Source organism: Eutrigla gurnardus (assembly GCF_963514095.1).
Source record: "Eutrigla gurnardus genome assembly, chromosome: 15".
Taxonomy (NCBI): Eukaryota; Metazoa; Chordata; class Actinopteri; order Perciformes; family Triglidae; genus Eutrigla; species Eutrigla gurnardus.
The window spans coordinates 5,749,183-5,766,053 of record NC_139938.1 but is presented as its reverse complement, the minus strand read 5'-3'; the positions used below and the strand labels follow the sequence as shown (position 1 = coordinate 5,766,053).

The following is a 16,871-nucleotide window of genomic DNA, read 5'->3' as shown; positions in this document are numbered from 1 at the left end:
CCTCGGTGTCATCTTCACTTCAGGCACAAACAGGCTCTTCTGGGAGCAACAGGCTCCGAGCAAAACCTACACGACTAAAAATCGACCATTCGGGTCCTGTAGCAAAAAACAAAAACTGAATTCATTAGAATACGCAGCGCAGCTCGGTCCCTGAGATATACAAATGGAAAAGAGGACATTTTCATATACAGCACACAAACACACGGGGACAAGAGGAAGATGGAAGGGCTGCGGAGTAATAAATGTATCATCAGAAATATCCACTCACCTCTGGAGCGCAGTATGTGTAAGATGTCTTCGAAGAGGAACACTGATCAGAAACCAATTTGTCTCCGTAAGTCAGACTGACGTTCGTGCAGTGATGTGGCCCCAGCTGTGGTCCTAATTTAGTATTTCTTTCTGTTCAAAAATTTGATGCATCGTCATCGTTATACTGTGGAAGTAAAAGAAAGACAAAAAAGATCCCCATTAAATATCTTGTAATCTTGTAAAAAAAAAATCAAGAATATGGGAGGAGGAGAGCAGGGGGAGACATACTGAGCTGAGTGTTGTGTTTCTGTCTGCAGCTGAACAATCTGTCTGTTTGTCTCTCAGTCAACTGTGAGCTCCAAAGGGTCACATGACCAAAACGTAGTGATGAGTCTTAAATGTGAAGAAGGTCAATTTGTCGTTGTTCATAGAAAACAGTTGACAGTGAGTCAACAGGTGCCACGGTGAACTAAATGAGCAGTTTCTGTCGTGTTGTGTAGAGAGTACGTGTTCAGACTTATACTGTAGGTGGCCAGTAGGGGGCGTAAAGGCGAGAAATGGTGTGAACAAATTCAGAGTTCTCCAAAAGTTGCCAAATGGACGCGAGTGGAGACTGAAATGCAATGAACTTGAATACAGTAGCATCAGTTGTTTCAGTGTGGGTGCGTTATGCCAGTAGCGGCTAATGTAGCCTCGAGGCGCTAGCCTCAAGCCGAGGCGAGGAGCGGTCACGCCTCCAGATGTGTTTCACCTTCAGACTCGTAGTCTCCACAACCAGCCGACTCAAGTGACTTCGCTTGAGGACGTTTATCAGACTCCACACACACACACACACACACACACACACACAAACACATGCAGTAGTTCTGGCCAAAACCCTGTAAACAGACATCGGTGTGTGAAATCGGTGGAGTTCCCCTTTAACTGGCAACCTGAGATATGCATGCTGCAGTTCTACCTTCTCAGTTGAGACGCCGCAATCAAGTCGTTACTAGATGTGATTGCCAATTGGGTTTTTTGCAATAAGATAAAGAGCAGCTTCTGATTGTGTTCCCGTAGTATATGTATATATATATATATATATATATATATACACTCCATGGTTGGTACGAGGATAATATGTGATGTTGTCTGAGTCGGGGGAGGGGCATTCAGGCACTTTTGAGGTGGTGATTACCAAAGTGCACATTCACGCTTTCAGGTAACCTTGTCCTTTTTAGAATAAAAATAAAGAAAGGTGGTCATAAATAGTTAGTGGATAATGAATGCAACCATTTGCAAAGTTGTTTATTTGCATCATCCCATCGTGGTCTGCACACTAACAGCGTATCGAACTGTTTAAAGGCAATATGATGGAGAATGGCCAGAGGATGCTGTTTGGTTTCAGTGCAAGACGAGCACATATTCTTTGTAAAAAAAAAAAAAGAAGAAAGATGGGACTTAAAGACGACCATGAGTGTTATTTTCAACTAAAACAATGGAAGGTGTTTGACCAGACAGAAGCCTCGTCCATCGACTCCGTGGGTTTCAACTTGCACTTACATTTTGTAACGCAAACTTAACGCAAGTATCAAATTCTCATTCAGGTCGGTTTATCTGCAGAAATGAATACAAACATGCCTGTTCAGGTATTAGCATTATTTTTTGTTGTTGTTGTTGTTGATATAGTTGATGCATATCTTTAATGAACTCCGAACACACACACACACACACACACACAAAGGAGAAATATTAGCAGCCCTTGCATGCTCGCAAATCTATACTCACCACTCATTTCACTCGGAACATGTATTACCTGCTTTCTGGACACGAAGTCAGCACATTCATCCCAAAAGCTGTGAGGATCTTCTGTTCGATGCTTTTCCTTTAGGATATTTGCTTTTACGAGAGAGGAGATTTCTTTTGACACATACGTTCAAGGAGCAGAGGAGGAGAGGGAAAAAAAGTGTTGAACTGATTTCAATGTGAATTTTCTTGCCTCTAGTGTATATGTGTAATTACATGTGAATTGTACTGTAAATATGATATCTTTCACTTAATAGTTCTTAATGCATGAACAAAAAAAACATGGCAGTTCGTAAATACCAGCTAGCCTCACTGCTAACGGCATGGACAGCTTCTCTAGCATTGGCATACTTCTGCAAACGAAAACTGAAAAAAAAAAAATTAAAAAAACGAACAAAAAAACGAAACACAAGAAATACATGGTGTGAACAAAATAATGGAGAAATCATTGCAAAGTCCTCTCACAGTGAAGGAGTTTCTGGTGGCTCTGAGCTCATATTGGTACGCCTTGGTTCACTGTCAGCAGATAGGATGGTGCCATCTTGAATGAAATTCTCTCGTTGGGCTTTCCCCATTTACCGAACTGAATGAAGGATTTTGCAGCAGATCTGAGCACAGTTTAACCTGCAGCGTTTTACCTCAGCCATCAACGAATCACTGAATCCTCCAGGAATCTGCTAAAAATATATATTAAGGGCATGATCGGCTAGCTGACTTATAGAGGCTAGAGGAGCAGGATAGCCTTAAGAAGGCGAGTGGGATGTTCTTTCCTGTTCCTCAATAAGACAGTCACGTGTGCCCTTGAGCAAGGCACTTAGCCAATTGCCCTAGTGCAGCTGCTCACTCGCAAACAGTAGAAGTCCATATCTGTGCAGTCTAGCTCACAGAAGCAAGTAGGTTTAGCTACGTTGAGGGTATTGATAGGAAATGGTCCCCTGAATGAATGCCACTAGATACAAACACAAGTCCAGTATTGGAGTGTGACGGTCTCATCAGTGCTTTAACAAGCAGCCGGGATCTAAAACGGTAAAAGTTATGAATGTGTCATATCATTTTTATTTTTTTGTTAGGGATTTTCACCTGGGATTACTCCCCCGATAGGAGATATGCATAACGGGCCCAACCTGTGAACGCTAAACTGTGTGTGTTATGAATAGCAGCGAGGCTAACCCCTTAAAAAAAAAATAGAGTGGACCACAAACATGCAAGAAAATTTCATCCACCAAAACACCAGAACAAAGGCTGACAGACTCCTCACTGTTGGAAGAACTTTCGCTGGTGGCACTCATTATTTTGCGTGTGCCGTGTAGGTTTTTGTTTTTGCATGAGTTTATTTTTACTCCACGCCATCCAGATTCATCGTTACACAGCCAGGAAAAAGAAAGATCCAGTGTTTACATGCTCAAATTGCACTTGTTTTACAGCCAGCTCTATGAAAAATCTTTGTGAAACAAACTGTTCGTAAAAACTGGAGGAGAAAAAAAAAATGTAAACCTATAGAACGTACATGGTGTGATTCGTGCGAATCGTGAACATGTACCTCTATACTTATGTATTTACTGTAAATCACACAATTTGGAATAGATGCACCAAGTGCATGCTGTAGTTTTTATCAGGTTCAGGATTTAGCATTAACATCAGTCGCCCTCGAACTACAACTAGGATGTAAAGGATGCGCCCCAGTAGCATCTGAACGTAAGCCATGTGATTGCACACTGAGTGGGTGTTCCCTGTGTTTTCTCTTTAATAAGTTGCCTCTGGTTATGGTCTGTTGTCGATTACTGTATGATGATGCTTGCGAGAAGCTGTGCTGATTCCCAGTTACACATCGGTATTCCTCCCTCTTTGGAAAGAGCCTAGCAGGGAGACTCATGTTTAACCAGAGGAAGGAAGGCTTTCCAACACTTTATATATATATTTAAAAAAAAAGAAAAATTGGCAACGAGAAGAAAGAAAACCCCACAAGACCAACAGCCCATTTATTTTCTCAATATGAATTAGTAAATGATTTGATTCATTTCTGTGTTCATTTTCTGATTTATTGTATTTGTTGCATTTGTTATGGATTGTTCTTCTTACTGTTGTTGTTGTTTTATCATACAAAGGAAATGTAATTCATCTGATATACTGGCACTGGAAGAAAAAAAATGCATTTGGTTTTTTGTACTGTAATTGTTTTTGTTCACATTGGGCGCTTATTTGATTCAGTTGTTTAATAAGGTGTTTGATTTCATTTGGAGTATCAGTACTCATGGAATCGACATTTGTGTAGTATGAAGTTGTATTTTTTTTTTTGTCAGTGCAAATTAATGTTATAGTGTCAATCAGCTTTTTTAGGTGTTTGAACAAAATGTGTTTTTTACAAATACAAGGTGTTCAAGTATGTGGTATAAAAAGGGTTATCATTCAAACAACAGACTTTTTACAAATAAAGGCTTATACAGTAAAAGAAAGCTAACGTCTTTTCATTTGCCCTTTGAGGACTAATATACTACATTGTTTCACTTGACTTTTTATCCATTTATTTTCCAGATATTAGTCCACAAAAGGTAAATCGCATACAAATGTTGCAGAATAAGAGGACAGAATCAGGTATTTACCATTGCTGTTCCAGGTTGTCGTCAGAGCGCTCACCTCTTAGTAGGTCTCTCATTTTCGATAGGGACTGTTGGACATGAAGAAAAACAAAAGCCCCCCCAAAAAAGGAAGAGTATCTTCTTTTTATTTGATTACACAACATTGCGCGTTTATGAACATACCTCCTTTCATACCCTATTTCCTGAATAAAGAGTAAAGTAACTCCTGCTGACACGTGTAATATTTGCCCCATCTCAATTTAGGAACTATAAACTAGCATATTATTTACGTTTGCAATGATATACTGTAGTATACAGCGTAGTGTTGAGGCTCGCCGGGTGCAGTTCTGCATCCACAAAGCACTAGATAATTAATTTGTTTTGTTACAAGGACAGAAACTCTTTGCTGAGACTATTTGTCCTCTGGCGGAGGACATGACGCTATATATGGTAAATTATTTGGATTTTTAGTTGTTTTTTGGGGGGGTTTGTTATTTCTGAATGCACTCTGGCCTTGAACCACAGCAAATGTTTAGGTGGTGACGAGAACAGAGAGTGCACCTGGAGCACAGGGAACAGTAATGATCCAGGAGGACGTTTGACAGATTATGGGCCCCACGTATGCCTCTAAGCATTTGGGAACAATGTCTTGCTGTCTAAAGCAGCCCATTGATTTTATAGATTCATAGTAGATGTGGTTTGGGGCCCTTTGGGAACAACCTCCTGCCCCACCTCTGAGTCGTGTGTGAAGCAACCTGAGTAAAAGCACAAACTGCAGTCTAAACGTTAATATATATATAGCATTGAGGTTACAGATTACAACTGAAACTTCTCCCGTGTGCCAAACATGTAGGAGAAATACAGCGGCTGACGCGAGCAGGTGTTTGTTCTGCATATAGATCCCCCTAAATTATACACACCGGCTCCTTATTACACAGAAAAGCTACAACGTACGAAACGCCATCTGATGCTGTTTGAGGCAGGGGGGGCCAACATGGGGCCCAGAGCGCCGGGTCGCCTGCAGGGAGCCAATGAGTCGCCCGCGAACACGTTCTAAAAATAGCACGAGTAGCACCGGTAGAGTTGTTCGGTCCAAGCGTTTTTTTTTTTTTTTTTTCCTGAGGCCAGATTATTTAAAAAAAATATTTACAATGGGAGTGTTCCAGCATCGGGATGTTTTCTCTCTTGAACCAGATGATGGTACTGGCCGGTCTGTGCTTCAGCCTCCGCTTCCTTCAGGGCAAGTACTCATGTGCTGATGTGTTCACTTCTGTGGATATTCTGTATCAACAAATCTTAGAACAAATGGTTCTACATAGAACCATTTCAGAGCTCTTTGGCAGAGGATGTAAAACCTTTGGGTTCTGTATGGCACCATGATGTTTTATATAACCCTAATGAACCCTTTTTTGCTATGCCTCTTAAACTCTCTAGCTGGGTGGATGTAGCCTATTAAATGCATAATATGTATTATTCAAAGGTAAACTGATCAAATGTTTAATTTTGGAAGATGATATGCCGAAACAGTAGCCTCTCTGTCCCCTCAAACAGGTTTATGAACTGTTTAAGGTCTGTTCAGCTCAGTAAGGTTTAGTCACTAACAGCTGAACGCTGGTCTTTTATGTGCTCTACTATATACGGACGTCAGCGGCGCCTCTGTGTGGCGTTAACATGTCCACCCGTGTCTGTGTGGACATGGTCTATCCACTGGAGACTCTAAATTGCCTGTAGATGTGAATGTGTGTCTACGTGCGTGTTAGTTATGTGATAAACCTGCAACATGTCCATGACTCAAACCCAATGCATGCTGGGAAGGATTCTAGGCCCCCAGCGACCCAGACCAGGAGCAGTTAAGAAAACGGATGGATGGCTGTAGTTTACTTGTCGAACCATTCGATTCCTACGTGAGTATCAGTGTAATTTATATGGTGAGAAGAAAACACTGATCGGGCTTTAAGTTGTTAAGTGAATGCAACAAATACCAGGATGTGTTGTTAATTGTGAATTGATGGCTTTAAATAGTCATCAGTCCAGGCTTCATTAATGATTTTTGAGCAGTGACATCCCTAGACGCTCATACTTCAACGTCGTCAGGGGCGGGGCCCCGGGGCCTCATGGTGCACATGCATACAAATGACACGCAGCTCGGTGTGCAGCGGCGTTTAGCATTTACAACATGAAGGTGCACATTCTGCACATCAGCATCATGTGGACGCAGATTTGGGAAAGGGTTCGGGTTCGGGATATGGTGGGATTATTTACCGGTGTTATTATGATACAAAGTGACTTTTCTATCAGACACGTTGTCAGTCCATCATAAAGATGGTAATATTACGTGTAAACTGTACCTGCTGTAGAGGATGTTAGAGGATCACCAATGTCGGGAGCGTTCATCCTCTGGTAGCCATGAATGAGTGTACAGCCTTCGAAGGCAATCCCTTTAATAGTCATTGAGTAATTTAACAACCGTTGGTGAAAAAAGAAAAGACGGGTCGATGATGTTGCTGAGTGGGCACAACTAAGTTTGATTTAATGCAAAATCTCCTGTAATATTGTTGCTAGACTTTACTCTGATATGTGTTTTTATTCTGTGAGACTTATGTCAATCAAAAGAGGGGTTTCAACAAGCCGTGATGTTAAACGCGTTCACACGCATGGGCCAATAACACTAAAATGCCAAAATGTATGTTTCACCTTGGTAACAAAAACAACAAAGAAGCAAACAAAGGACAAAGTTCGGGTTAAGCTCCCGAGCAAGACAGCCGCTGTAGGCCAAGCCTCAAACATGCAAAGCAGCCATTAAGATAATAGCTACAGCCCACGTCGCTCTTGTTTTTCTCCAGTTCTGCTTTTTTCTGCTCCATACCAGTTCTTTTTTGAGACATAGATGTTTTACTATAAATAATGCATAGGGGAAAGAAAAGGCAAGCAGCAGCACTGTTAAGAGAGGAGAGACTCATTCTCTAAATTCCCGGTCCATACAGTACATGCTAAGTACCAATGTACTTTACACACAATGTTTCAAATGGATACGAAACTTAGTGTTTTACAATTCTTTCTCCAAGTTAATACGCTATTGAATGTTTTTATTTCAAGAAATAAGCAGCACACAGTTTGCTCTTCTATATAACCTATATATTCAGAAGTGTTCTTTTTCTTTCACAAATCTAATGACAAGAGGGTTATCCTTGTCAACCGATTGATCCGTAACGACAAATTCTCTTTGGAGGGCCTTGTTGATACCAGAACTTACATACATACAACGAAACCGATTTGTGGTCAGAGGTCAAATATTGATTACGAGGAATGAATAAACGGCTAATAGATAACCTACAGACAGAATCAATGGCGCTAATACGTGACCGGGTCGGGAAAAGTTGCGTTGAAGCGGCTTGTTTGGAATATGAGTGAGCTGCAGCATCGCCGCTGGAGATGCAGTAACGGATCTGCAGCTGAATCATTAGGGCCATCTAAAAACGTTTACTGCCTGCGTTTTTAATGGTAACTGGTTACAATGCTTGAATGTATCATTACAACGCAGCAGACAGGGAGATGGAATAGATTGACTTCTGTGCTTTAAGGGTTTCACTAATGGCGAGGTGGCTGAAGATCTATTGGCCTAAACTTTCAGGGGGCGTCCAGTAACCCCTGCCTAAGCTCTTCTTGTTGTCGTCGTGGTCGTTGTTGTTGTGCTGCGTTTCATCATGCTTAGTCTCCTCTAGCTGTGACCTGCGTAATGATCCCCTCCTGCCGCGTCCTCCTTCGGATACAAGGCAGATTTAATGCACAGGTCGGTCTCACCTAATTGATTTCTTTTAATTTACTCTCAGTCGCCTCCATCGTGCACTCTGACAGTTGATTACGCTGCTAAGTGGGTTCACCTCAAGAGGAGCTAAGGTATATAAATAATATGTCCAACGTGAAAGGATGTGATCAACCTGTATCCAAATTATACCCAGTTACAAAGTCACCTCTGGAAAAGAACAACCCAATCAGAATATGTGCAACGACTGCAGGTCAACGCCTAAGTTTACTGTGGATTAAAGACAAACACGTACAGCCGCGCTGCATTCGCTGCTGTTTTTCCTCTTTCTGCATCGGAGTGCACAGCTCTGCTGAGAGGATGGATGCAGAGTCGGTGAAGTAGCTCGGCATAAAATGCACCTTCCATTTCTGTGTTCTATTGTCAGCACTCCATATAAAAACATCAAATATTGAAAGGGTGCATTAACATGGGTCAGGAATTGATGGCTGTTCCACTGTGTGTAGGGGGGGGGGGGGACTGAAAGTGGCCAAAAAAGCAGCGGATGCTTCAGCTTCGTGGCTGCTTGTGCTTTCTGCCACGTATGTGCTCTTAATAAAATAGTCTTCACCGATTCTAACCAATGCTCTTTTAGCATTTAGACATGATAAAAAAGGTCAATGATGCTGAGCTGTTGGTGTTACAGTTCTTGGCCGTGCAATTTCTTAAAATCCATCCAGTATTGTAATGTAGATTTAAAACACAGGGATGACACTGATTCAGCAAATCATTGATTTAGTGAAACAGATTTGTCTTTTTTCTTGGCTACATATTGTCCACTAAAAGTCAGTGAACGGTTAAATCTGTTCGTGTTTTACCCAAAACGAGAATCACAAATTCTTTAAGCAACATCGTTGACAAGAGAAAATGTCAAGCATGCTTCTCCTGCAGCGCGGCGCGTCCATCTGTTTTCCTTTTACAGTACAGGATGTTCATCTGTGTTGCCATGGCGTTCTTGTTTGGGGTCTGAAAAGAGAGTGAAGAGATGAAGAAGTGGGAAACATAATGTGTCTAATAAAATATTAAGACACATCTCTTTTATGCAATGTGACCACGGCTGAACCACTAAATCCGACCCCCCCCAGGGGGCATCATTTAGAGCATCCAAGGGTGCAGCGAGAAGGGCGATGGAGGTGCTGGTTAAAGCAGTGAAAGGTGAGAGAGAGTTACTGTAATTAGAGTTACATACGTGTGCCCCAGAGAATGCAAACACTGCACGTCGTGTGATGGATGTAACTAAGGAGGGACGCATGCCATCGGTGTCAAAGTCAATTTTCACAATTAATTGATACCGCGTGGCTTTGTTTGAGCCCGTCATTGCCCTCCAACATTTGCATTATCCCATGAATAATAATCAGCGCACAAAAGGTCTCGCTTTAAGACTGCGATCTCTCGCCACCCTTTTATTAGACATCGAGAACATCGCCGGGAGACTCGCTCTAAAATATTATATTGGTGTTTCGTGGAAAACAGACCAAAAAATGCCATATTTCAGTCAAACACTGATACTTCAATCTGCTTCTCAGATTGAAGGACAGATTTTACATGATCAAAAAGAGCAGGAGACAGTGTGGATATGGGAACATAATGTATCTTAGGAAGGGTTAAGGGTCAATGTGCTTTTTATTCCCTGCTCTTGAACCAGCACTGACGGGCTGTCAAATTAGACTGTTTGCTGATGTAAACTTTCTTCCTTCCTCTGCCCTTTGTTTCATGCTCTCTTCCTTCGACGCGTTCGTGACAGGTCACCTTCTCGGATAACAGACTCTGTGTTTCAGAGATGACAAAAGTATCAGGAGATGTTGCCTCTGACTGCCTGTGCCCCACTTTTCCTTTATAGGTTTATGTGCACCGGTGTGTCTATCTTTGTGAAAGCAGTGTTTCATGCTTGCATTTGATGCCGATGTGAGATGATAGTTCAGTGTCACTGCATTTGGCTTTTAATGCCAAGAAGAGGGGGGAAAAAATAAGCAATGCAAAAAGAGACCTTTTCTTCTATGCGAGTCAGATGACTGTTTGTGGTTGAGTGGTCTTGTCCTCGCATATGATTTGGTTTTGTAACATTAATATTCTTATTAAGTGCTGCGGTTGCTTGGTACCTGCAGGCAACCTGTAGGGACAATAAGAACTCTTGGTCCTGTTCTCAACCACCTCCACGGGAAAGAATTTAAATAAATGATAATCATGATTTTATTTTTATTTCATTTTTTTTTTTTAATATCCTGGAGGCAGTTGAGAGAAGGAGTGAGGCCAGTGTGTGGCGCTCTTGGCTCTGTTGCCACAGCACACACACACACACACACACACACACACACACACACACACACACACACGCAGTCAACATCTAACAGCCTAGCCTGTCATCTGCTGGCCAACTTCTGAACTGCATCCCTGCTTTCCTTAATATCAACCGCAGTTACAGTATCTCAACTAAACCATCGAATACACTTTAAATAAAGACATTACAACAATAATCACCTGATACATATTGATACATACATGTTGTTGTAGTGAATCTATCTTTGGACAGTTCAGTCCAAAAGGAAAAGAAAACACTGGCTTCTTTCTGAGCCAAGGCTCTGATTCACACCTTCTCCCAGTCTGCCAACAGGGAAACACTGTTGTTGTTGTTGTAGTGGGTGGATGAATACATCTGTGTGGAGGTATTGCACTAAATCCTGCTGGAGGTTTGTGTAGGACCCGCCTCCAGGCCCAGCAACCTTCATGTGACTGTGTGAGACAGTTCTCTGGGTTTGGCCTCATCGGCCCTCCGCTCACATGGAGAGTAGAGTTCTGCCCAAACACACAGCTTGTTTTCTTCAGACAAAGTCTTCCCATCCCATCACGTTAGTCCCTCTGGATAATGAGCTCCACATGCCTCCATCCACTTCCCACCTTACCCACCGCACCCCCTCCCTCCCCCCTCCAGTCACCCCTGATCAACATTTTTCACATTCTTAATCGCTTATGTCAGCTTCTGGTAATTATAGACAATTAATCATGTGTGATTCACCGTCTCTCTCTCTCTCTCTCTCTCTCTCCGTCAGCATTGTGCTCGGCGCAGTGTGAGCGAGAAACGATAAAGGTGAAACTGCCTTTATTAAGTAGGCAGCGCCAGGGAGTGAACTCCCCCGGTGATAAGCAGCATGTTGCAGTGCTCTGGCTTACACTTCCTCGAGGCGAACGATAAAGGCCAGGTGGAGATTAAATTGCATTAATTCCTTCGCCAGGAGCCGTGACCCAGAATGACTTACAAGACAAGGAGGATGGAGTGATGAGCTACAGCGAAACTACTGCCAAAAGTACTGAAAGAATGAATTAACCATCAGTGTCACAAGGCAGTGTGGTCCTCACCTGCATCATGAAGTCAACAGCCTGAAACACAAATAGGCCACACAAGCTCTAACTTTATTTACTGTCATTTAAAATGCACACTGAGTTACTAATATGCTAGATTTCTACATTTGATCTCCCCCCACTCACAGTTATTGGTCATAGCTGGCTCAATCAACTGTTTTTTTTAAAAAAGAACAACAGAGTACACACCCAGGCTGGCAAACATTAGTATGCAAACATTGTGTTATCAACATGCACAGTTTCAGTCAGGCATTACCAGGCATACTGTAACCTTGCCTCTGATACAGTAACGTGCTTGCGAGAGTGGAGATTGCAGATCAGTTCAGTTCTCAGGAAGACCTGTGAGTGTGTGAAGATGTGTCCCACGCTGCGCTTGTTGGTGCTCATTAGCATCGTAGGTAAGTGTCTTTCTGCTCTTCCTCTTGTGAGTGTTTTGGATGGTTTGAATTAGGCGGTGCTTTTCAGTCGTGTTTGATTCTGGATAAAAACTTGCAGGATGTGTAGAGCTGATCACAGTCAACAGCCCACACAAACAAGTCAATGTGATTAAGGGTGGAAGTGCCCTGCTCCAGTGTACGTTCCAGACCATCCCGGAGACCACGGGCCTCATCATCCAGTGGGACTTTGTTTCAGAGTCCTCCGAGACACAACAGGCAAGAGACACGCTGCTCCTCACATCAGAGCTTTGCACCAAATGTGCTTCAAATATGTAGTAATATTATCTATTGTCGTGACTATTTCAAATGACATTAATTGAATACAAAGACTTGATTGGATTTCAGTCCAGCAGTGTTTGTTGAATAGCTGCACAAAGCTGTGTGTGTTTTAGAGTTGGCTGTATATGAAGTCTAATGACAGAACTCGACATTTTGGGAGATATTCAAACTTCCATCTATTTGTAACGTCATTACAAAGCTTGGACATTCACATCTTGTGCACACGTTAGCGCCTTTTCCCCCCAGTTTACCGCGTATTCTCAACTAACCGCCATGGGACACGCCTCACTGAGACAACAAAGCCTGTGATTGTGAAATCAGACCAAAGCTGATTTAATTTAAAATAAACAAAACATTAAATATGTTTATTAATCAGAGTTAAAACTTTACAATGAGGTTTTACCATATGAATTAACACAACAGCACAGTGTTGCATTTGTGTCTTTATTTTTGCTTGACTTGTTGCCGTCCGCTTTCAGGTGTACTACTATCAATCAGGAAAGTATGTCATTTCAAAGTCTTACGAGGGCAGGATTCAGTCTCCCACTTCTCCTGGCACGACCAAAAATGCTTCAATACTGATAACCAACATGCAAATGTCAGATGCTGGAATCTACACATGTCAGGTCCACAACTATCCTGATGTGGACGGACAGTCTGAGGCCAGTATCGTTGTGAAAGTATATGGTAAGTCCTGTTAACTCCAAAGGGTGTATTAAAAAAAAAAAGAAGAAAAAAGATGGTGAGGAGCTTTAAATATTAAAATATTTATTTTTAAATAAGAAATATTGTGAATTAATTCACTTCGTGGTGATTATTTCCAGTAGAGGGAAAAGTAGGCAAACATCAAATTGGGTAACAGTAAGAAAGGGACAATAATAGGGAAGAGGTCTAATCAGGCCAAAGATTAAAAAACGCTGTGAGTGTGCACCAACCCTTCAGCAGTATCGGCTCAACGTTTGCATTGTGAGAGAAAGCAGAAGTAGCTGATCGTGTCTCTAATGTTCTGCTTTCACACCAGCGCTCGTACCTGGATGTGGGTGTTATCTGACAGCATGGGCTGCTGGTGCTGGTTGAAAAGCGCTCTTAAAAACAGAGAAACAAGCCTAATCTGATCCTCGTACCGGGCCTCGTATCCTGCTGCTCATAAGGGTGTGGCCTCTTGAAATGGGAGAGCAGTTCAACATTAGAGATAATAGAGTTTCTGTTCTCTGAGAATGAAAATAACCTGACACTGAAGTCGAATTTCCTCGTAAACGTTTTGCTTCCATGTGTCTTTCTCAATATTTTTCACAAAATCAACATGTGAATTATTGAAGGGAGAGTATTTTTTGTGCTGAGAGAGATTACTCCATCAAATATCTGTGTTGTAACATTAACAGATCTATTAAAACTGGGGCCCTGAATAGCGTGATCAGGGAATTACATTCAGTTTGAATCCTCTCATTCACCGAGTTACCAGGGACAACCTTGCAGGCCTCAGTAGTTTCCATGGTTACTGCAGCAGCCTCCTCATTGTCAGCGTTGGAAATTAGAGTAGGACTGTGACTGCACCCTTACAGAATATATATCAGCGTCGGCTGCATGCTAAACACACGCACCTTGTATCTCATAACCTTTATTAAAAGGTTTGCAGGACACGGTGGATGTGATGCATACTGAAGCACTGTATGAATATGGATGGGTGTTCACACGCTGATTATCACGGGAACCAAGATTTTCATCATCATACTGTTACATAGAATTATGAAAATACTGTGAGGAGAGGGAGTAGTCCATCAGGAATTACAAATAAGTATGCAAGCTTTGCCCTTATTGTGAAAGCAGTTATATTTAGCAATTTAATAAATTATGTTGCGTCATTTTAAAGATGGTTTAGCAGAACTCGCCAATCGATATAGTGAAAAGCCTATGATTAGCAGGAAGGGTAACAATGGGGTTTCATAAGGCCACTCCCAGCACACCTGCCTCGTGATGACTAACAGACATGTGACACATTGTTCATGTAAGCAAAGGATTTATCATTTTACAAACTCAGATTTATCTTTACCCCAATATGATTTGACTGCTGTGACTTATTTTGAAGTGTTTTTTTCATAAAGCATTATAGATGTATACAAGTACGAGTTAATTGAGGAAATAAAAAAGCTTATATATGTTTTTCTGTTTATTTGTATAGTACAACTCAAAAACACTTTGTACCATATCTATAATATTATATGAAATATATGAGCTATATTTCATTCTTCAAAATTAGTCAACAATTTGTTCTTTTATTTAGTAGAATTTTACTGTGAATTAGTAGAATTTTGTATTATATTGTATTTTTACTTATGTAAAGCGTTTGAGTACTTCTCCCCTGTCTTGAAGTACAATATTGATGGAGCTGGCAACGATTGACTGACAAATAGAAAATAATCATATCAATGCCACTCAAATTTGATCTAATTCTATTAAACCTCTGAGGATCAATTCAGTCGGAAACTGAAACACTACGAAAAATATCAATACTACTGGCTGAACATGGTGCTTCATAATCATAATATATCAAGTGGATTTACTGGAGATAAAGTCACCTAATAAAGTCCTGCATCCTCCTCGTGCTTTGTCAGAGAGACCATCTGTTCCGTACTGCGCCGTCCACGGTGACGTGGAATCAGGTCACCTGGTCACGCTGACCTGCCACAGCGAGCATGGGAACCCCAAACCCACGTACACCTGGACACACCTGGACTCCACAAAGACGACGGCACGGAGGCTTGTACCAGGTGTGTGTGTGTGTGTGTGTGTGTATGAGTGTGTGATATACTTATTGACACATTGAGCACAATCATCCCTTTCACAAACATGTGCTTGTTTCTTCAGCGCTCCAAACTGGAACATTGGAAATCAGAAACATATCCCAGTTCCAGTTCGGGGAGTACATGTGCAACGCCACAAACGTGGTGGGATTTTCAGCCTGCACTGTCGAGCTGAGTCCTGGTATGTGTCAATTTATATATATACATTTTTTTTTTAATTTTATTTATTTATTTATTTTTTACAAAAAAAAAAATATGCATCGACACAAATCCTTAAAAAGGCTCCTTGCCTGTGTTTGCACAGAGGTGGGAGATGGAGTGATCGCTGCTGCAGTGGTCGGCGGTTTGCTCGGCTGCGTCCTGATCGTCCTGCTCGTGTGGTTCGTCGCTCACACCCTGAAGAAGCACTCGTACAGAGCAGTCAAAGGATCCGAGGCCACTGAGATGAAGTGAGATTTTAACTTGCGTTTTCATCACGTCAATTTCCCTGCTTCAAGTGCGTGACATCAACTCTCTCTCTGGCCACTAGGGGTCGCGCTCCTCAGGCCCATGAAGCCCCAGATAGCGTTACCGTGGCAACCACAGACGGCCACCTCCACGCTGAGGCAGCTGAGCCACAAACCTAAAAGAAGCGCCTCGTTGAAAACAACTGGAGGCACGTCACCCGTCTGAACACAACAGGAAGTCCAGGATGTTCAATCTTTAACTCTCTCTCTAAATGTTATCAATATGCTTCTGTTCCTGTTTGAGCATTTTATTGTTTTTTTCAGAATCACCTCAATTCACTTTTGGAGTCCCTTTTAAAAAAATAAATTTGAGTGTTTTTGGTGCTTTTGTGTGTTTTACCATTTCACAGTTAGTATGCCATTCAAACCATGTTGATGAAAAACATTAGATGTAAATAATATTACAACAGATATTTGAATTGATTGTGTGAATTACAAACTGAGGGAAAGATACATCGGCTCCCAAATCTAATCTTAGCTGATCTTTTGTAATACAAATACTGGCAGTTTTTTTGTAATAACGTTGTAATAACTGAATAAATTAGAATTGCCACCTTGCGGTTGAATGTAGCCTATGCCTCGGCCAACCAGTCAAGTTGCAGTTTACCTCCATGTTTGTCCAAAATGTCCACACTTCATCATTTTATTCTAGCATATGAATTCCTGAGTTATGGACAAAACCATGTTTTGTGACATCACAGTGACCTTTGATCACCAAATTCTAATCTGTTCATCCTTGAGTCCAAGTGGAGGATCGTGCCAAATTTGAGACATTTCCGTCTGTCCAGCTGTTCAGAGAAGCCAGGGAAACTCTTCCAAGTTCTGACTTCAGCATCAGATGCTCCTTCAAAATAAGGGTCTAACTTTTAATTTGACAGATATCCTGCTTATCAAGCATCTAGTCTGTTAGACTTTCCTGTTTTTACTCATTTGAAAGGAGGAGAATAGTGACAACTTGGAACCACTTTATTCCAGGAGGAGAAATCAGTCACTGATTTGATTACCAACTGTATTTACAGCTCCAATTAAATCATGGACAAGTCGTACCAGTCGTGTCAACATTATTTATAGCCGCATAA

At 41.6% G+C, this 16,871-nt stretch overlaps 1 protein-coding gene across 1 annotated transcript; it reads left to right on the top strand.

Moving 5' to 3' along the window:
• The first annotated feature begins 12,054 nt into the window (after window positions 1-12,054).
• Window positions 12,055-16,047, top strand: LOC311025700 (V-set and immunoglobulin domain-containing protein 1-like). Its single transcript, XM_084028772.1, has 7 exons — window positions 12,055-12,167; window positions 12,265-12,422; window positions 12,965-13,172; window positions 15,098-15,253; window positions 15,351-15,467; window positions 15,591-15,735; window positions 15,816-16,047. Exons 1-7 carry the CDS (start codon window positions 12,125-12,127, stop codon window positions 15,910-15,912), a joined length of 924 nt encoding a protein of 307 aa, XP_083884898.1. The 5' UTR covers window positions 12,055-12,124; the 3' UTR covers window positions 15,913-16,047.
• Window positions 16,048-16,871: the final 824 nt, after the last annotated feature.

What these genes read in the sequence shown, in the direction of transcription:
- LOC311025700 (XM_084028772.1), top strand. Translation starts at nt 12,125, where the DNA reads ATGTGTCCCACGCTGCGCTTGTTGGTGCTCATTAGCATCGTAG. An exon ending in GGTGCTCATTAGCATCGTAG is followed by an intron (nt 12,168 to 12,264) that starts GTAAGTGTCTTT and finishes AAAAACTTGCAG; the next exon opens with GATGTGTAGAGCTGATCACA. An exon ending in CACTGTCGAGCTGAGTCCTG is followed by an intron (nt 15,468 to 15,590) that starts GTATGTGTCAAT and finishes GTGTTTGCACAG; the next exon opens with AGGTGGGAGATGGAGTGATC.